General features: G+C 34.1%; 1 protein-coding gene across 6 annotated transcripts in view; it reads left to right on the top strand.

Moving 5' to 3' along the window:
* Positions 1-23,231, top strand: part of MESK2 (Misexpression suppressor of KSR 2) — a 66,013-nt gene that overhangs the window by 3,495 nt on the left and 39,287 nt on the right. For 4 of the 6 annotated variants that reach the window (XM_074179002.1, XM_074179000.1, XM_074178999.1 and 1 more), the window contains exon 2: positions 7,455-7,702. The exons of 1 other annotated variant lie outside the window; for it this stretch is intronic. In XM_074179002.1, the coding sequence (XP_074035103.1) occupies positions 7,473-7,702 (230 nt within the window). In that variant the 5' untranslated portion in view covers positions 7,455-7,472. Of the gene's footprint in view, positions 1-7,454; positions 7,703-15,200; positions 15,222-23,231 lie in introns of those variants that run through there. One more of the 6 variants, XM_074179005.1, reaches the window with a different exon arrangement.

The following is a 23,231-nucleotide window of genomic DNA, read 5'->3' as shown; positions in this document are numbered from 1 at the left end:
CAATATAATTGTTATTTTCAGCTATTCTTTTTAATTTTCAATTTGTATTGGTTCTTTTAGGGATTTCAAATCATTTTATATAATATTAGACAAATTGAATTCGGACCTAATGAAATTCATACTAGCAGATGTCGAATTGAGAGAAGGTGTTTTAGACAACTTGAAATTAAAAAAACATTCCTATTATCGCAATGTTAGTGAATCTGAAATCGAGATGAATAATTACCATTTTTTGCCTGGGCCACCTGCAGTTCTGCTTTTCACGGTTTATTTTTTCAAGATTTGTTTATAAATTTCAATACATGATGTATTTTCAGTTTTTCATATGTAATAGTCATTTTGTTTTTAAATAATACGTTTCTTTTTTATTGGGATTCCGAGATCCCTGTTAAACTATAATAACTACTTTTGATTTTCACATTCATTTTTAGGCCATCTCAGGCAAATTTGGTATTCTACCCCAATTTTTTTCTTCATTGAGATATATTGCGTTCAACAACTTTAACATTGAGTCATAAAACATTTTATCGAACCGGACCACATCATAATCTCAGGACCATTTTGGCAATTTCCTATTCGTTAGTTTTTTTGTTAAATTACATAGTTTTGCTAGGTTAGGTTAGGTTAGGTCCAATGTGGGTGAGTCTATTCGACCCTCCACGGCAACCCGCAAGGGTTTATTATGGCTCACACCTATTCACACTTGACCAAATAAACCCAGCTTCTCAACGAAGCCGATTAGTTTGTATGGTGAGTGGTCTTTCAGGTCAGATAGTAAGAGTTTGGCTCTGCCGAACTAGTCTAGTTCACATATACTTTTTTTGTAACATTTTTCAGCCCTGTCCAAAAATTACGACCAAGGTGTCATTCGATTCGTATTTTTGTCTAGAAAGTTTAAGGAGGGGTCCGAAAACGCGCCGATAAAAATTACAGAAGTTATAAACAATCAAGTGAAAAAAAAAGTGGGGCTTTAGTTTTTTCTTAATATCTCGGAAAATTTTCACAATTTTGGAAATTTGAAAAAAGATTTGAAAATACCAATGAATTTGCGTAAAAAAAGTCATGACTCCCGAAACTGTATCTCGATTATTTATAATTTTTACAGAGTCCCGAAAATAGAGCCAAAAGCGGGTAGTCTGGCTTCTGCGCGCCTTTCGTCACTCTGACATGAAAACAAAAAAAAATTATTCAAACATATTAAATGTAAATATTAAGGAATAAAACTTTTTCTGAATTGAAAGTTAATATAAAAATCCCTATAATTATTAAACTGAAACCCTGGCATTTTTTTCCTTTGGTGAAGTTATCCTTAATAGGCAAAAAATAGATTACCGTTGCCAAAATAAAAAAATTGTTATTTTCTATTTTTATATTGACAATTGAAAATTATAATTTTATAAAAAATACATGACAACATTTTTTTCTTCTGATTTTTTATTGTTTTTAATGTCTCATGGCTAAAAACTAATCAGTAATATTTTTTTAAATTTTTTACAGCCATTGTTAATAAATTTATTAAAAACAAAACAAAAGCAATTTGAAAATTTTTTTGCATTATGTTAATTGAAAAAAATCATGATTTTTAGAAAAAAAAATGGTTTCTTAAAAAAATTTCTTTGTTGCTAAAAAATACGTTTGTTAATTAACAATCGTTTTTTGCAACTTAATATTAAAATTAAGGAACCGTTTTTTTTAAATCATAAATTCTATTGTTCTTTAAGGTTTTGAAAAAACTTTTTTTATTATTTTTTCAATTGTTCATTTAAAAAAATTTTGTTATAAACAAATTATTTTTTTTAATTTATTTTTTCAATACTTTGATCTATAATAAAAGTAACTATGTGTTTTTTTTTAAATTTATTCTATTTAATATAAAACTTTTAATATTGTAATACCTTGATACTTGTCTTTTTCATCCGCTCCTTCGCTTTTATAATTATAATAACTTTCAAACTATTGCAGTCATGATAAATATGCTTCAAGTCTTTTTTGTTTTAGTTTAATAATTATAGGGATTTTTATATTAACTTTCAATTTAGAAAAAGTTATTAATTAACAAATTTATAATTAACGTTAAAATTGGGATAAAAATTTTTTGACTGTGGATTATTGTTTATTGATGTATCCTAACATTACATGAAGTTTTTCATTCCTTAATATTCACATTTAATATGTTTAAATAATTTTTTTTGTTTTTATGTAAGAGTGACGAAAGGCACGCGGAAGCCAGAGTACCCGCTTTTGACTCTATTTTCAGGGCTCTGTAAAAATTATAAATAATCGAGATACAGTTTCGGGAGTCGGGACTTTTTTTACGCAAATTCATTGATCTTTTAAACTCTTTTCAAATTTCCAAAATTTTGAAAATTTTCCGAGATATTAAGAAAAAACTAAAGCCCCATTTTTTTTTCACTCAGTTGTCTATAACTTTTGTAATTTTTATCGGCGCGTTTTAGGACCTTCCCTTAAACTTTGTAGGCAAAAATACGAATCGAATGACACCTTGGTCGTAACTTTTGGACAGGGCTGAAAAATGTCACCAAAAAGAACTAAATCGAGTACATGTGAACCAGACTTATCTATAAAAATCTGATTTGGTCCCCAGCGGGGCAGGAACCAAGTATGTGCTCTGCTGTTCATCATTTTCCAAACAGATGCGACACACACTGTCTTCCGACAGTCCGAGTCTCTGCATACGATGATTCAAATGACAATTACCTGAAAGAAGGCCTGTTTGACATCATAGTTCATTCCTATTGTAGTCCAACAACTATTTGGTGTCAAGTTTCGTAGGGTCAATAAATGCATTGGAGTGAGCCAATCCTGGAAGATTCTGACAGAAGAGTTTGGCTAGCTTCACGGGTACATTGACAGAACCAAATTGAAATTGTTTAATGTTTGGTTATTTTAAATTCTGCATAATTTTAGGTTTATATATAGGTTATTTATCTACCTCATGAAGCAACTGTTTACGTAAATAATTTGACAGGGAAGTGCTATCGACTATAATATAAATAAGAAAAATTTGATTTGCGGTGTGCAGACAAAAATGGAAGAGAAATTGAATTGAAAAAACATGACCCGACCGAAATACGACTCTGGCTCTTCTGTTTCCCACACGGGCTCATTTACCAACTGCCAGTCTTCTTCGGTAATATTAGATATTTCTTCTTTAACTGGCTCTATTACTGTCTTATCAAGTTTTGGTAAATTATTTTTACGCCTGATGCTTTGTTACAATTTTCTTCAAATCAATTCGATTGGATTGAAACACAAAAATAAAGGGGAAGTCTCAGTATGGTGCGGCCATACATTTCAGCAATACTCCCAAGGGCATTCATTATTTCAAATGTTATTTTTCTGTAAAACTTCAAGTAGTTGGTTTTTGGTATAGTTATCTCCAAAATACAAATTGTTATCCATTAAAAAACTTTGTATTTCATCTTTCTTCGAATTTTTATTCGGTACTTTGATGTATGGTACTGTTGCGAATGATAGGAAGTGTTGTCAAGAACTATTACACTATTCGCATCCAAATTTGGGATCAATGTGTTTTCAAACCATTCCTCAAAAATATTAGCTTCCATGTTCTTATGATAGTCAACATTGCAGTCCTCAAGTTTTTTTCCACATAATTTCAAAGAATTTGGAACCCATCCTTTACTTTCTCCACAATGCACAATGATTGGTTGCCATCCTTTGTTTTGCAGGCATGTTAGGTGTACACATTCTCGAACCATCAGTCCACCCTTTCGTAACTGTGTCGTGAGTGTCATACCAAGTTTCGTCCAAATAGAAAATTTGCCGTTGTTCTTGTCTATATTCAGTTATTTGTTCTAAACATTTGTCACGCAATTATATTATTCTTCTGCTTTCCATAACTGTTTGACGTTTGTTCATTATTTTAAATCTGAATCCTAGTTTCTTTATCCAATTCTGGAGAGTTTTGTCACAGCAGCTCACGTTATGGCCGGAAGTATTCATTTTCTTCCTTATGATTTCAATTGTAGGTATCTCATTACTTTTGTAACAGTCGTATATTGTTTTTTTTAATGATTTTATTAGATGAACATCTAAAGGTTTTGGTACAGTTGAGAAAGGAATTTGGGTCAAATCTGATGTTGCTTGTAATAGTACATTCTATATACATTGAAACATACTCTCTGTGTTTCAATATTCAATTGCATCCGTATCTTTTTCTTTTTCGCATTGTTCACAATCGCTATTGGAATCACTATACAGGAAAGAGTCTGCGTTGTTATCACACTCGTTATTACTATTAGTACTTGTCCAAGGACGCCACATTTTAAACAGATAACAAAAATTTTAAGTAACTATAACTGCACCAATATTGAATTTCAACCGCGGATACATATTTTCGTTGTTAAATTAAAATTACAAATAATCTAGATAGAGTTTTGGGAGGTTGGACTTTTTTTCGTAAATTGCCCCCTCTTCAAGGATCTTTTTTAAATTTCTCAATTATTTATAGTTTTTGAAATATTTGCAAAAACCTAAATACCTTTTTGTACATCTTGATTTGTTTTTAACCTTTGCAGGTTTTTATGTGGTAAAAATAGGTTTTAGCACATTTTTTTAGGTATCATTCCGGATCGAATGAGTCATCGCACGTATTTTTTTGACAATTTTCTCTATTTTTCATCATTTTCATCTTATGAACTAGACTAAGAGCCGGGTTTAATTTTCAAACGGGTTAACTTTTTTCAATTCAGTTTTTCTTCCATTTACGTCGGTATACCGCGAATCCATTCTTTCAAAAATAGTTTAGAGAACATATTGAAGAGACGGGAGAAATAGAAATACGTTGGCAATTTATGATTTATTGTAGGCCCTAATTTTCACTCCTATTCAATTTTTAATTAAAAATTTAGTGGACTCTACTAACAACGTCACCGGCGAGCTGGAAGAACTATATGGACATTTTATATTTGTAACGATTTTATGTTCTTCTCTAAGCAAACAGGACTTCAGTTATCTGCCACTCAAAATTCCAATGCTCAAATTCCATCCTTAAGTTTGTACAATCAACAACTAGAATTCGTTGATAGCATACAATTTTTCGGACTTACCTTCAATAAAAAATGCTATGGAAAAACAGAGAAACTAAAACAGTCATGTCAAAATGGTCTTAACCTACTTAAAACACTAGCTAGCCACTCGTGGGGTGCAAACAACTCAACCCTGATGCACTTGTATTAAGCAACAGTGAGATCAGAACTGGACTATGGAGCTATAGTGTACTCAAGTGCCGGAGAAACAGTATTGAAACTATTAGATAGCGTTCACCATGCTGGTATAAGAATAGCCTATGAAGCATTTCGGACTGGTCCATTGGAGAGTTTGTACGTTGATGCAGGAGAATTCCCATTACAACTGAGAAGAAACTGTCTCAGTATGAACTATGCTTCAAGCATTCCATCAAATCCTAAAAATCCTGCTCATAGTCGTATTTTTCCGAAGTATATAAATGAAATAAACCATCAAAAGATTAACATTATGCCGCCCATACACACTCGCAGAATATCTGTTGGTATCAACCTCTCTTCTACCTTTCCCTACGGCACTAATCTGAAGGTCATTCCAGGCCATTTCTTCCAAGTTCTCCAACTTCAATCACTTCTACTCTGATGCTTCGTAAACAGAAGAAGTTGTGGGAGCAGCTGTCATCAGTAAACATGAGAGTAAATGTTACAAACTACATTGCCATCGCACAGCCAAATAAATGGAAACTCTGTAATATTCACTTATTAATTGAGTGCAATATAGCAGGGGAGTCCACGATGCAAAATGGGGATTTTCTCGAGCGTCATTGAGACATATTAGGTTGCTAAGCTCAGAAGAAAAAATGTTATATATATATATATATATATATATATATATAATATATACTTATATATATACCATATATAATATAATATATACCTTTTCATCGGTTAGGGAAGCGGCTATAGATTTTTATATATGTAAAAAATACTGTTGCATGGACATACTCGAGCGCGTCAGATTTTCTAAGGGGGTGTTAAGTGCAACAAAAAAAAGGTCTCATTCAATAATCTGACGATTTCGATCTGACGCAAACTCGCGGCCATTATTATAATGTGCAAAAAATTCGCCATTTTGAAATACTCAAGCGCGTCAGATTAAGATATATATGGGTCATCTTTATGTTTTAGATGTGCTGTCTCATAATCTGACGATTATCTAGAGGGATTTGCTCAATCTGACAAAAACAATATTTTTTTATTTTCTTTTAATTCATTGAACTTAATTAATTGAAAAGCTCAGGAAATAGCATGCAAATAAATAAGTGTATGTTTTTTAAGTAGAATACTTGTATTTATAAGAAAATATTTTTTAAAAAATGCTCAAAAAAATTATTTTTTTATAATCAATTGATTAATTAATGAAGAAAAGAGAAATGAAACTTTCTATGTTTTTACCACTTTTATTTGTCCTTTTATTTTCGTCCTTATAGGACGAAACTGCAGTGACGTTAGTTACAATTGAAAATCGTAAAAAACATAGACAGTTTAATTTCTCTTTTCTTCATTATGATTGACAGAGTAGGGACGGAGTGAGAGAGTAATAGATAGAGAAAATGTGAATAGAGAATAGAGGAATACAAACTCGGAGAGGGAAACATAGGTATCACACAGCTGCACGCAATTTTATCGACGAATTTTTGTTATTTCGGCTTGCGGAAATCGTCAAATTATATATTTTTCGTTATCCTTGAATTATTTCCTTCAAAATAAAAAAAATTAGCTACGCTCGAGAATGTCGAAATGACGTTATTTTTTTTACAACTTTGCTGCACTCCCCTTTCTTTACGTCACTCTCAAATTGTCAGATTACTGGAATATACACTATTTAGCAGGTAATTAACTTACCCTACCTTAATCTGACGCGCTCGAGAATTTCTGATGATCAATTTTTTTTTCACTAATCTGATCCTTTATCCCTCACAGGCGGCCTTATATATGGGGCTTATTTTAGGTGGAGGTACTTAACCGGGTACAAGGTATCCCCCTGTATATTAATCTGCCGTGCTTTAGTAAATCCCGAAATCCCCGCTTGGGCTCCTCTATTATAAGCTATCAGAATCTACCGAAGAATAAGACGAACGTCGTGAAGAGCAAAACATTCTGGAAAATGGGTACCTACATAAAAAGTCTCAAATTTGCCTGAATTTATGACCTAAAAATAAAAATGATTAGAAAAAGTTAGAACGGTGGCGCAAGCTACTGAAAAAATGGGAAACTCTCGATTGCGGACTCGCTAATATAGATATATCTAGAAACTTTTTTCACTATCTCCAAATCCGTCAACAGCTATGAGACCATTCAACATATTATTTTAAACTAGAAAAAATTAGACTCGCTGCTTCATAGTACCGACAACTTTGAATGAATTTTTGATGTGATGATGACTAGCCGTTGCATTGTGGCAATATGTCCGGGAGCCTGACAGGCTCGTACCGTTCTCTGACCGGTTCGAGCGACGTCTATCGCTCCACAACAGTGGTGTCTGGGGGCGGGCACACCGTTTCTTCTGGATTGCTGGATGGTTTCAAGAAAGCTTTAAATTTTGTCTCGGGAGCGCCCGCTACCGACACTAGGGACGAACTGCTTCTTGGTAATGCTGAAACGACCTCCACCGCTTCTATCCTAATACATGGCAGGTAAAGTGTGACTTTTTGAAACAAAGTAACTGATAGTAGCTGTAAAGTTGCAAGCATTTTTAATTTCTATCCTATTTCTTGAAAATAATGCCTCTGGAAAAAATAAACTACATTTAATATCTAAAAACAATTGCATTTGAAATTGTTGGAAATTTCTGAAAAAAAGTTTGACTACAGTGTGAAATTTGACGAGTTATGAGTTTTTTTGAATTTTGGGGCAATGCGTTTTGGGAAAACGGCTACCGCTTGGAGTGGAGCAGGCAGCTCGTTTGTGATAAAAACAATTTTTGACACAAAATATTTTCAATAACCATTAAAAGCAGCGCCTTTCCTCTTGACTTCTCATTTATTTTTATGAATGAGTTGCCTTTTGATAGGATTTAAACTCAACCCCAGAAAGTTTTCAAGTGGTTTATGTAAGGTTTCAGTTTCAAGTTCTTTTAGAGACTGTTTGTGAGAATGCTATTTCTCATCAACTGTCTATTTCATCTCACAGACGAAAATTGGTGTCCTGAAATGAAATTTCTTGGGGAATCCGAATATAATCCCCATTCGAATTGAACAATTATAGGGAAGGCTTCAACTGATCATAGAATAGAGGGAATAGAGTAGAAATAAAAAAATTGAGCAGAAAGTAAGGTCAGACAAGGTCAGACAATTCCGCTTTCTGCTCCGATAAGTTTGTTGGGGGGTTTAAATGAACAAGAATATGTCTTGGCACATTCATGTCGTTGGAATTGCAAAGGCTGCTTCTCAAAAGCTTGGAACACTGTTCCGAACTAGAAAACTGTACACATCGCAGCAACTTTTGGTGCTTTATAAAGTTCAGATCAGACCTTCTTTGGAGTATTGTTCTCATGTATGGAGCTCTGCCCCCAAATATACCCTGAAGTTGCTGTATTCCATCCAGAAAAGATCCATCCGCCTGATTGGAGACGCAAACATCTCGTGCAACCTTGACAGCCTGGAACATCGAAGAAAGGTTGGAGATTTGTCTCTCTTATGTAGATACTTTCAAGACATTTGATTCTACCAAGAGCGGTACATATCAGAATGGACTGTGGCTGCTCATCGTTTTGATGTTCAACTCAGTCCACCTCAAACTTCACTGTTTAGGAACTCTTCCATCTGGAGAACTGCGTTTATGTAGAGTAATAAAGTTTCTGAGAAGATTTTTCCCAATGGATATAATCTCTAGCGATTCAAATCTAATGTGAATCGCTACTTTCGCACAGGTGCCGCTATTAGAGCGCGTTAACCTTCCAGTACTCGCGCCAAGTCTCACAGACCCTACGCTTCAATTTTGCAGACGCAATCTGTAGCGCAATAAGAGTGGAGGTTGCTACATCGTATAGCTTCCTACTTTTAGACATAGTTTCACACGCCGAAGCGTAGAGTAGGTTGGCAATCGAATATTTTGTATAACTCGATATAAAGTCTGTTAGACCCGGCGCGAGTGGTGACGCAACTGTTGCTGAACTTCAAATGTTGTGGTTTGTTTAGTGATAAAAGGTAATCTACAGCAATTCTTAGAGACATTTGGTTATAAAAATTGTAATTGATATTTTAGATGGGTTATGAAAGAGAGCAGGAACGTTTACTTCGACTGCTTGAAGAAGTAGATGTAGAAAAAGAGTTTGTGGATGATGAATCGGACTTGGAGGACGATGCCATCGAGGAAAGGTTTGAAAACACCGATACGGAACAATCTTGTGATGAAGACGACGGTGAAGTTCAAACTCTGAAAAGACAACCTCGACTGCCCTGTTTTATCGGCATATATGGGCAAACGGTGTGGAAGAAACATCTTCCTAACAAAAAAATCAGAACACGACGATCTAACATAGTTATTCACCTTCCAGGTGTTAGACCTGAAGGAAAAATGCAAAGTCTCCAGTGGAATGTTGGGGATTATTTTTTTTTTGCTGAAGTTCAAGAATGTATTGTCGAAAATACTAACAAGACAATGAATTCCGTATCTAAAAGATTTTCAAGAGCCAGGGATGTAAAACCCACTGATCTCGTTGAAATAAAAGCTCTCTTGGGTTTGTTATATTTGCTTACGAAGTAGTTGCTGGTTGCTTACGGAGTAGTCGCCTCAACGTTTAGGAACTGTGGGACAGAAAAGGTACCGGCGTTGAGAGGTTCTGGCTGACCATGTCCAAAGAGCGATTTTTGTTTTTGCTACGATACTTGCGTTTTGACGATAAAGATACAAGAGAATAGCGACAAGTTATCGACAAATTGGCTCCTTTACGAGCCTTATACGATATCGTGGTGGAAAATTATAAAAGAAACTACACGCTTAGCGAGTACACAACAATTGATGAGGAGTTGGAGGCGTTTAGGGGACAGTGCGGATTCAAAATGTACATCCCAAATAAGCCCAACAAATATAGAATTAAAATATTTGCCTTACAAAGTCCAATCGTTACAATGAAAGAGTCCAGGAGTGCCAAGATCAAAAAATCACGCCAAATTCGATCAAATGTCAATGTTTTACTCACTGTTTTCGTCGATTACCGTGACATAGTGCATCAGGAGTTATTGCCAAATGATTTAACTATCAATAAGGAGTATTATCTTGTCTTTACTCAAGACTCACTCACAAAGAAGAAATTACCTGACCTTAGAAAAATCATTGGATTGGAACGATAGATAATGAAATTGAACCTCTCACTGAAAATTGAACTGGGATTATAGAAGAACTGCCACTCAGTAGGAAAGCAACTTCCTATAACTGGGTATACAAAAGAAAACTGAATTTAGATGATTCTGTAAGTGAAAATTGAGGCTATATTTGTTATCAAAGGTGACTCACGAAAAAAGGATGGGCACTAAGATGAAACTTTCTGTCCTGTAGCAATAGGTAGCACCATATTAGCTTTTCTAACTATTGCTGCTAGCAAAAAAGTTACTATTTAATTCGATATTACGATTGCAAAATTGACGGAAAATTCAGTCTCTGTGTGTTTCAAAATGTGTGAAACATTTTTTACGTAATTGCGATTGAAATAGTATTATTTTCTGCCTGAAGGATTTGATATTGGTGTATAAATCAGGGAGAAGCTGATTTTTTCCTTGCAATCTCAAATTCAGTTCGTTCATATGATTTGTCAAATCGACATAGAACTTCCACATCCATTCACTATTTTGTAAATCGACAAAAGGGCGCTCGCTGCTTCTCATTTCAAAAAATTTCGATCTCTGCTCGAAGTTCAAAAAAGCGCTTAAGGACTTTTTTGCAACTAAGCCAGCGTACGGCAGTATGATATGGTAAATCTTTTTCTCCAATCTGTTGAATAAACTCGCGGAATTGTCGGTGATTCAGCCCAGTGGATCTGATGAAATTAACAACTGATATGACTGGTTTCAGAACTTCAGACATATCCAAACATTTTCCGCAGAAGGACTGTTGATGAATGATATAATGTAAGACTAATGGTTTTGAACCACCATCATTTTCTACATCCTTTGACACAAGTGCAACCACTCCTTTATTTTACCATACATATTTTTGTCTCCATCAGTTGCTATAGATTTAAAATTTCTCCATCGAAGGTTCTTTTTATTAATGGCATTTTTAACTCCCTTAAAAATATCTGCCCTAGTTGTCGTGCCGTGAATACTATCAATATCAAGAAGTTCTTCATACACTTCATAGCTTTTATCTACTCCGCGAATAAAAATCAACACCTAAGCAGTATCTGACACATCCGTTGATTCATCCAATGCTAGAGAAAACCACTCATGATGTCCATTTTTGTCAGGCAGTTGAGATGATATATTTTCTGCGATGTCTTGCACCCTCCGAGCCACGGTGTTTGCTGACAAACTGACACTTTTAAATAAATTTACCTTTTCGGGGCATATTTCTTCGGCTACTGCAATCAAGCATTCTTTTATCATTTCTCCATCGGTGAATGGTTTGCCACGTTTTCCGATTTCAAGAGCCACACGAAAGCTGGCGCGAGTTGCAGACTCTTGTTCAGTATTCGCTTTGGTAAACAAAGATTACTGCGATTTGAGTCCGCGTTTCAGAGCTTCAAATTTTTCCTTCCGCAAACTTCCTGTATACTTGGAGTAACTTTGAAGATGTTTCGATTTATAGTGTCGTTCAATGTTATAGTCTTTGAGAACAGCTATAGTTTCATCACAAATTAAACATAGCGCCTTATTACTGGACTCAATCACAAATACTGAAAGTTTTTCTTGGAAAGTTCTGCATTCACTGTTGATTTTTCGTTTTTTCTCCATACTAACAAATCACACATAAAAACAATAAGTCAAATCAAAATACTTTTATTGACGGGTGTTACTTTATTTCACAATAGACAGTTTCGCTTCCTTCGCCTTTCCTACGCAGAATAACTCGCAGTTGCGCCGCTAGCCTTTTTATATGCAATTATTACTGCCATCTTGAGGTGATCGGAATACACTAGCTAGAACCAGAACTTTCTCGAATCAACGCGGTAATTCCAAATATTTAATTATGCCTAATGCCACCTAGCGGGTAGCTGAAAAAAATAGTACATAGTACCACTACTCGCCACTAGATGTCACAGTAATAATTGAAATGCAAAAAAAGCGTAAGTTTGCTTAGTTCACGCACTTTGCGACTATCCTAGTCTAGAAATATAGTTAAGGGCAGAAATTGGCCCTTGGAACAAACTGAAAAAATCATTATGGCCCGAAGGCTTCAAAGTTGGGAGACCCCTGGTCTAGTATAATCTCACCTAGAATGTGAGTCAATGTAATAGAAACTTTGTTCTAAAAAAAATCTGACTAGACTGGATTAAACATATAACCAAGGTCTTCGTGTTCTCCTAGGATGTATGAAATCAACTCCAGTAAATGCTATGTTAGCGGAAGCTGGTACATGATGTCTAGAGACAAGGCGGAAATGGTTGGCAACAAAATTTATACTGAAAAGAATATATTACTAACCACCAGTATTGCAGCTATTAATTATCATCAAACATTTACTTCAAAATCAAACAGGTTTCTGGAAAAATAAACAAACACCATACCTTACTGAAGCATTAAGTCTATGTCAAACAAATACAGCCGACATATATAAAATCAACGCTATACCAGCTTTTAACTATAAATACAACACTTATATTCAGGAAATAGACGTAGTTGACATCAAGATAAAAAAATATGATCCATCACGTAATAAACAATTCTTGAGTGGCACATAGAAATACCAAACAGAATATAACTTTGTATTTACAGATGCTTCAAAATCGGATAAAAAAAGGGAAACAGGGATACACATGCCTCAAATAAATTTTGCATTTTCAGCTCGGTACTAGTGATGCAGAAATAATAGCAATCTGTAAAGGAATAGCAACATGTATATCTAAGTGCTCTGGGTATAATTCAGATTACAGATAATAAGGTAAACAGTGATTATATTACGCTAAATATAAAATATTCAATAAATAGGTCAGAACAGAACAACATTACTTTCTTTGCTTGGATACCTGGACACAATAGGTTCGTTCCAACCAGCGTCAGAAACAGTTTCTGACAGTCAGGATTCTGCATAGTAATGTGATTGCGTTCCAACGTGAGTTTCCAACCATTCAGTTTTCTGTTCCATCCAAGATTCAAACCTGTTCGAAATCTATCAGAATGGTTTGAGGATTATCTTCTAACCATTAATCTGACGCATGCGTATTCCGTATTACTGTTTCTGTTTTATGTTCATGCAACTTGCAAACAACATAACCTGCAAAAATTGTTATGAAATAAATTATGTATTTGCTGGCGCAGGAAAAATTAAGAATTCTTTAAAAGAACCTAAAATATGAACATCTTTAATACCACAAATTAATTATTGCGGTGACCTCCCAGTTCCATGTTGATTAGTAAATAGAATAGAGATATAAAATACTTCAAACTTCTTTTACCCTCCAGAAATACACTTGATTAGATTTATTTTTAAAGGTTATGTTGAAATTCCATGCCAAACTTCAGTTGAATTATCAGCTGTTCCAATCAGAAATTTCAAATTGATCAGAAACCAATATTTACCAGACATGCGCGTTGACAACGATTCACAAACAGTTGGAAATCTGTTTCCTGACTCAAGGTTGGGACGAACCTAATAACGAACAAGCGGCAACGAATAAGCGGATATGTTGGCAAAAATTGGTACTTCTTTAAATGTTTCACTGGATATGAAAATAGATAAAAATAATTTCATTCCATACCGGAAACAAAAAATAATGAATCAATTTTACGTACAATGGAGACAAAATATACAAGTAAAAGGTAAAGCCTATTTTAGGATCCACTAGGAATTCCCAGTAACACCATGGTACTGGAATGTTCCCTCAATGGATAGAAGACATATAACAAGTCTAATACGCATGAAAAGAGGTCTTTTTATGATTAAAACACACCTATTTCAAGCCATACACAAAACTGTGAATGCGGCGAACCAGAAACCCTAAACCATATTTTTCTTGAATGTCCGATTACTACTAGTCCAGAAAATAATATATTTAATTAATTCATAAAGAAAGGAATAACAGCTCCTCTGAACATGTCTACAGTTCTGGGAAGTTAAAATATTAGCATAATAAAAATTATATGAAAATTCATGGAGTATAACCATATTAAATTATAATAGCGGGGGAGGAGGGTACACCCACATCCACTCCTTATCCCAAATTTATTAGTTTCAGTCCTAATGTCTCAACCTTTGTATGTATTCTCTGTACGGTGAGTACCACCAGCAAGTGAAGATAGAACGCAGATACTTGAGCCAAAAGTTCTATTTACGCAAGAAAATCTCAATTCACGTGGACTTAGTGTCTATCAACAACATACAGACGTAGTTTGCGTTAAGCAAGACACACTACATCCCCGGAGGAAGCGACTGTTGCATAACATTTGTTATGCAAAGACCCAAAAAAATGATAAGAAGAAGATGAATATATAAATATTCCTTGAGAAAAATTAAAAATGCACTTTATTTTTCGAACAGACGGCATATCCCCTTCACCATCGAACTGAGCAACCTAATTTTCTTAAAGGTATTATATTTCCTACATTAGATCACCGAAGACCTATGTTCTTTTTTATAATTCGCGTTGGGTATCACATTTCTTTTGTGTACATGGCCATATCGATTGAACCAGTTTTCTTGGATTGGCTAGCCAAGTTGGTCGATAACGATTTATTTACGGTCAACTTAATGCAAAAAAGGTCGAGAGGGATAAAGGAATAATTCCGTTGTACGTCAGGTTAATTATTTTTGAGCGCGGATTGTACTAGTACTTTGAATTTTTCATATTCGTTTTCAAGTTCGTCTAAAAAATGTTATTTGAGATTTATAACAGGTGAATAGTTATGACTTTCATGAAAGTTAAATCAATGTATAGAGTAAAGCGGGAAAATATGCCGCCTCACTCTGCTTCTATTTACGACTTCAACGCGGGCAAACACTTGGCTTCAGAATATCTGCTATTTTCATAATTCAGTGCACACAACAGAACATAAAACGGTAAGTATGTTCCTTTTACAAATTATTTTTATATGGAGTATGGTAGACGTTTTTATAATCCAATTCAAATTATCTTAATCGCTGTGCAAAATAGGATCCATAACCTAATATCTCATGAATGTGCCGTCTATTAGGTTTGCGATTTATCGTTGATAATTTATTTGTTGATACACCATAAGGAAAAATGCCGCAGAAAAATAGCAGAGAGGCGTATTACTCCATTTTATGGTTCATTCTATATGAGCACAAGGACATGTTTTTAAATTCGATAAAATATAAAAGTCCAATGGTCACGAAGAAATTTTCAAAATGTAATGCGTGATTCATGAGTACATAGCGGTGAAGGACGGTTTTGAGAAATAATTCTTAGTTACAATATTCCGGTGAAACTTTATTCGGAAGAATGTGGTCGGGAAATTTGAATAAAGTGCTATTTGGTCTCACAGGCTCAGTTGATCTGGTACACGTTCAGTCGAATACCTACATACAAAACATAACATAGCACGTTTTCGCTATATCTAGTCACGAAATAAGAAAACTTGCACATTTTTTTGATGTTCAACAAAATGATCAAGGGATGTATACTATCAGGGCAAGGGTATGACAAAACAAGGATGTAGATACCCAAAATTTTGAGTTGCTGAAATACATTCTAAGGAAAAATAATGCAATAAATATTCCACAAGAGTTTTGATTTTGATTACTTACGTTGGAGACCGTTTAATTTTCAACGCAGTACATTGAACATTGAGGTTATCAGATTATAAAGTCTCAGGTAAAAAATGTCCTTCACCGTAGAAACCATTATAGTTAAAATCAGCTAATAGAATTAATTTCAAATAAGAATTGTACTCAGCCATTTCATTCTTGTTTCATAAACTTGTAAAAAAACTGTGTGGAAAGTATCCTAAAATAGTTTTTCTTTGTCCAATGATTTTCAATTTATTGCATGATGAAAGTCAGGAAATGAAAAGAACATATGATTGGAAATGTCGCATTCTATTTCAGTTGTTGTACCCGTTCCTGTTTCGGAAGGGTAGCAATGCCATTCCACAAAACTAGAAATATTGCCCGAAAAATTAAATTCAAGCGGCCTGACAAACTGATGCAAAAAAACCTAATTTTGTATTGTGTTGTCTTCAGGTAGATAAGTAGCTATTTCGAAATTGAAATTGATGGTTGTGAACATTCCATCCAAGGTCACTAATATTAATTACTGTCTGTGGTATAGTTCAAGTAAACTATATAGTTAGGGAGCTAACTAATTTCGTTATTCAATAATCATTTTTGATTATATAAGAATCACAATAACTATATACCAAAATGAAGAAATGAATACAAATGCACGCAGCCACCAGAAGGAGGCAACCGGACATTTGTGGTTTCAGTTAAGAGATCTTAATAGATCTGCGTGACATCCGAGTCCAGGAAATAATACAAATATGAAGGTTATTGAGTGTCTTGATATAGATACTTTTATTGAATAAGGCAATATGGCGGATAGTGAAGTCGTGTTGTTAACAGCAGAGCTAAATAAGCTCAAAAAGAATGATCTAATAGACATAATTATAAACTTCAAACTTCCTCCGGGTGTGAATAATGTGCAACTAATGGACTACGTGAAAAGTTTAAGTGTAACTGTAGTTAACATGAAGAAAACAGAAGGAAAACCAGTTAATTTCAATAATGCTACATGTGCGCAGTGCGAGTACCTTACTAGAGACTTAAATGCAGTCAAAAGTGAACTTGCATCTGTGAGCAAACTTTCATATCATCTGGAAAAAAGAACCGAAGAACAGGAAAGTTTGATTTTGTTGTTAAAACAATGTAACAATAAAAATATATTAGATTTTAGTACAGCAGGAACATCTAGTGGCAGGAATGACAATCACTCAAATTCGAATTCTACAAACACTCGGGACTACAAAAAACCTGTCTCAAACAATTTATCTGTTACCAACAATCACAATACAAAAACGAGTATTGATAAAAAAAATCGCCAGATATTCAAAGGCAACCTTTACAAAAACCACTTGTAAATAAAGACACGACAACAACAGGGAATTCTTGGGAATCTCTCTAACAAAAACGCCAGCATAAATAAATATAAACCAATTATCGGTATTAGCAATGATGTTTCTAATTTCAAAACCATTGCATTGACAAGGACATGTACATGTCCCCGAATAAGTCCTGGCATGACTGCAAAAGATCTGCTCCTGAAAGTATCGTTTCCATTCGAGAATTTAAACCAAGTCTATAAGCCACAAATTTGGCCAAAAGATGCAGCTATAAAAAGATTTAACTTCAACAGAAATTTTCAACAACACCAGACGACCGAAGAGGAAAGCTAGATTCAAACGATTTATATAGTTTTCATAAAAACAATGTTCAATTTAAAAAAATGTCACCAGCGGAATGCAGTAAATATGCTTCATGTTAATGTGCAATGTATTTCTAATAAGGTGGATACAATAAATGATTTCCTTTCTGATCATCATTTTGATGTTCTCTGCTTCTCAGAACATTGGCAGACTGAGGACTGTCTAGCACATATCAATATATCAGGATATACTTTAGCTAACTTCTATTGTCGTAGTAATAAAATTCATGGAGGCGTAGCCATTTATATAAAACAAAATAAGAATAGTTTAAAACACATTCCAATCAATTTGGATGTTTTCAATAGTGAACAAAACTAGGAATTTTCAGCCATTTATTTGCCATCCATAAAAACTGCCGTTGTAGCAGTGTACAGATCTGGTAAAGGCAGCATCGACGTATTTCTTTTGAATTTTGAACATATATTAAACAATTCATTGGGAATTGCGACAATCTGGTAATTTTAGGCGACTTCAATTTGAATTTCAAAATAGAAACTGACATTTTGAATAATTTCAAGTGTGTGTTGTAATCGTATGGCATGGTAGTCACCATCTTGGAGGATACGAGAATTACAGCTACTTCGTTCAACTGTATTGATAATATAATAACTAATGTAGCAGAACAACGATTTTTGATAGGTATTTTCGAGCCTTATTTTTGAGACCACCAGGCACAATACATTGTCATAGGCAATAGTATGAATCCAACTAATATACCCTAACCGGTTAAGAAACGATTTATATCGATGAAAGGAATAGATAAGTTTAAACGTCATTTAACCAGTGTGGATTGGATTCTATTTTGCTTAGGTTTGTCAGATGTAGATCTTTTGGCAAACTTTTTTGTAAATACATTTCATAACTTAAGTTTAAAATGTTTTCCTCTAAAAAATAATAATCAAAATAATAAGCATTTTCCAGTGTCTTGGTTTACAGACGACTTGAAATACCTGAGAAATCAACTTTCTGCTTCAAAGTTGGTAACTGATGTGACAAAACATCCAGTTTACTTTGAAAATTATAGGGTACTTAGGGGAAGATTATAATAACAGGTTGAAAACTGCAAAAAAAATTGCATATGACAATTTCATCATGTCATCTGAAAATAGAGCAGATGCTTGTTGGAAAGTCATTAACTATGAAAGAAATGAATCAAAACAATCCGTAGTAACTCCTGAGTTTTTACCAATAAGATAAATTACTTTTTTTGTGAAATAGCTCTTAATATTATTGAATCTCTTCCGAACATATCCAATGACGAGCTCCTTAGTTTCAAGAACTTTCCTGCACCGTGCAGTTCTTTCTATTTGCACCCTGTTACTCATTTAGATGTCTCTTCAATCATAAATTCTTTAAAAAATTCTAATTGTCTTGATATTCATGAATTAAATAGTCGAATCTTGAAGGAAACCAATTCAATTGCTGTAAAACCTTTTACTGAGCTCATAAATATTATGTTTAATATTGGTATATACCCTAACATTTTTAAACTATCCAAAGTATTACCTCTTTTTAAAAAAGGTGATACCTCGGTTATCGACAATTATCGTCCCATCAGTGTTATTTCGATATTCAGTACAGTCATTGAACAATAATTCAAAAAACAATTGTATGAATATTTTGATTCAAACGGATTCTTTAATAACTCTCAATTTGGCTTCAGAAACTCCCGCTCAACAGTACAGGCAGTTCTTAATGTTGTCGGTAACGTTGTAGAATCACTTAACAAGGCAATCGTACGGCTATTATGCTGTGCGATCTTTCGAAAGTTTTTGACTGTGTGTCACATGACATTCTCTTGGAAAAACTAAACTATTATGGTGTTACAGGAATTCCCTTGAAACTTATTAGTTCTTATCTTTCCAATAGAAAACAATGCGTTTCAGTGAACGGTAAAACATCAGACTTTCAGATTGTTAGTCATGGGATACCCCAAGGTTCGGTTTTGCCCCCCCTCCTTTTTATCATTTATATTAATGACCTCAGCTGCTTTATGTCACCTTATAGGTCAGTTCTCTTTGCAGGCGACTCAACGTTTATTATTTCTGAGAAAGACAACGTAAACTTGGATGCTTCACTGACTTATGCTATTAATAAGGCAAAAGAATGGTTTGCAGCAAACGAATTAAAATTGAATAGTAATAAAACACAAATAACGCAAATATCAGCAAATAACCATTCAAGTGTTAATCAAGAAACAAAAAGCGTAAAACTGCTTGGATAAGTGCTAGACCACAGACTAAACTGGCAGATACATATAGATCAATTAGTTAAAAAACTATCTAGTTCCTTATTCTAACTAATTTTACAACTCTTAAAACCACGTATTTTTCACTGTTTCACTCGCACATTAGCTATGGCATTACTCTCTGGGGTAATTCCACCCATGTGATAACAATTTTTAAAATGAAGAAGAAGGCAATAAGGGAACTTGACGGAATTGGTTTCAGAGATCACTGTCAAGAGTTTTTTAAAAAATTGAAAATTATGCCTTCACCATATTTGTTTTTATTTCACACTTTAATTGAAATTCATAGAAGTCAGCCGAGAAATTCGGATGTACACAGCTACAACACTCGCAATGCTCATCTTATCCGAAGCAGCCGTTTTCGACTAAATATTCCACAGTCGAACTCACTGAACTATGAGCTTTTTAACACATTGCCATCAAATATAAAAAATTGAGTATTAATGCCTTTAGAAAATACTTAAAAAAGTATCTCCTGAAATATTGTTTTTACACTGTTGAGGATTACACTGCGCATTGCCGAGCCAAACGCATTGCCGAGCCAAACGCATTGCCGCATCTCTGCTGTGATAGTTTAATAACATATTGTAAATCAATTCTTGAATTCCTGTTTTTACTGTATTTGCTGTCAAATTTTATGGAAAAAAAATTTTATTGGACTTTCTTTTTTGACGTGCTACAAACAAACATATTGTAAAGTAGTTAAATAAAATCTATCTATCTATCTATCTAATAAGCTGGCATTGCATTCAAGAAAGTGGCAAACCATATACATATGTTTCGGGCTTCTGTCCCATCATCAGTATGGTGCAGCCACTTGGTTACAAACACTTGGTTACTGAAAGAAAGAAATGAATACAAATGCACAAAGCCACCAGCAGGAGCCAACCGCACATTTGTGGTTTCAATTATTAGATTTTGTGTTTACAAGAAAACTATCAAAATCACCACGGAGGCAGCTATATCTACCTGCGTGACATCCGAGTCCAAAAAATAATACAAATATGAAGACTCTACTGAAATGAATGAAAACTTTTTTATAATTACCACTAGTGGTAATTAGACAAAAGTGTTTTTATTAATTTCACTAAAGTGATCATGAATTACCACAAAATAAATAAATCACCAATCTCACATATCACAAATATGAAGGTTATTGAGTGTCTCGATATAGATACAGAAGTTAATAATCGGATATTGCACTTAAGAAAGTGACAAAAACCATCCTCAGGTGGCTATACTGCCTCCGTGGTGATTTTGATAGTTTTCTTGTAAACACAAGATATCAACTGAAACCACAAATGTGCGGATGTCTCCTGCTGGTGGCTCCGTGCATTTGTATTTCTTCAGCCAAACTAAAACTCGGTTAGTAAAAATAATCCGCTAAGTCTACAGTCCACATGGACTAGTTTGTTGCCGGTTAATTTCTATGTGCCTATTGGTTTCTTTGACCTTTGAGAGTGCCGACAACTTTAAGTGTTACCTTCGACTATACACGGCTTAGATCAGTAAGTTTATATGGGTTATGTGGTAATTCGTATAAAAGGATGAACATGCAATTTTAAGAGGTCAACGTATATGGCTTTATATACCCCTACCAATGGATAGTCCCACCCATACAAAAAAGACTCCGAGAAGGGTTTTTTAATCTCCCAGAACATTCCATAGCATTCAAAACTGTTCTGAATTTTTTCACAACAACCTAATTTTCCGGGATGTTCTCGAATGTTCCAGACTATTTCCAAACATTCCAGACTGTTCCGGTGTGTTGTGGAATGCTCTTGAATACCCTCAAATATTCTGAACTTTTCGTGTATGTGGCAAGAACACCTGATGCACTACACTATGCATTCACCTCATGAACAGTCAACGATGATTATTTGGAATATCATTTCAGCCCTCTTTGGATATTAGGCAGAACTTGAGCGGCTATTATAATGCCGATGCATGTTGAAAAAAAAATCTAAAATATTGAACAATGTTCCGTCTAAAATCCACCGGAATACTTGAATGTTTCTACTACTTGAACAGTATGGAATTTTATAAAATTTTGATTATTTAAAACGTGTTGAAATATTATTGAAATAAGCTCCGAGTCAGCAGATGATACTTTTTGACATTGACCACAGATATAATCAGTATAAATATTCAAGAACGGCCGGCTATGAAAATAATGAGAACTGAGAAAAAATAAATGGAATAATTATTTGGCAAAGAAAGGTTTTGGCTTTCTCTTTCTCCATATTTATACAAAAAATGTAGAAATCTTCTGAAGAAAGGAATGAAGTAATCGATTTTGAAAAAGTCAATTCTATACTAAGATGTGTAGGTCATGCAAGGAAGTAACTTTCAGACACAAAACTGGAAGAAAAAGTCCTCTCGAAACACCTACTTCCATATAAACATTGAATAACACCAAAGAAAAATACATCCGATGTTTCGCCGTAAGACACTTGCCTCATCGGTTATTCAAACAAAAAACACTCAATTCAATTCATTCATAAAATTACGACTTCATGTCAGGAATGACTTCAATCTACTCATGTCACGATGACAGTACGTAAATACATTTATACGCTTATTTGATTGAATCCCAGCCATAGGAATCTTATTTAAATTGAGAGAAGTATATTTTAAGTAGAGATTGATTATTGGTAAATGAAAGTTTTGGCTTTCTACTTCTTCACCTTCATACAAAAAAAATGTGTGAATCTTCTAAAGAAAGAAAGGAAGCAAGCAATTTCAAGATGAAAAGATGTGTAGAACATGCAAAGAATTAACTTATTTGAGACATAAACTTTGAATTGAAATGAAAATGACATGAAAATTGAATTGAACGAAAGTTATTTCATTGCAAAATCTACAAATCTTTGTAGAGAAATAATTTTTTTGAAATAGATTGCTTCCTTTCTTTCTTTGGAAGATTTCCACTTTTTTGTGTAAAGACAGAGACATAGAAATGCAAAACTCTTCTTTCCCAAAAATTAACTTCTTCTATGAATATACTCCTTTTCAATTTATCTTGTATCTATATTATTATAAACTGTGCTATCGTATTCAGTTCGTACAGTCAAATAAGAGACAACCCGATTTTTTGCTGAAAGTCTTTATGTTAGTCTCATCAGAGAGTTTTCTGACAAACGATATATATTTTTTATTTATTACACGATGTTATACAGTGCGGACGTAAATATGCCACCTCTTTACTTTCGAGCAAAATATCAGACTTGTACAACATTTTTGTAAAAAAGAATCGAGAGAAGTCAAATCCTCTGAACGAGCAGGCCATTTCATTCGACCTCGCCTACCAATCTATATGCCTAAATATGTTTGACTCAACCAATCTCTTATACGCCTAAAAGGATGTGGATGCGCACC

The sequence above is a fragment of the Leptinotarsa decemlineata genome, unplaced genomic scaffold (assembly GCF_025532065.1).
Source record: "Leptinotarsa decemlineata unplaced genomic scaffold, Ldec_3_MD MMD2_tig00004307_RagTag_RagTag, whole genome shotgun sequence".
NCBI lineage: Eukaryota > Metazoa > Arthropoda > Insecta > Coleoptera > Chrysomelidae > Leptinotarsa > Leptinotarsa decemlineata.
This window is presented reverse-complemented; position numbering and strand designations above follow the sequence as displayed.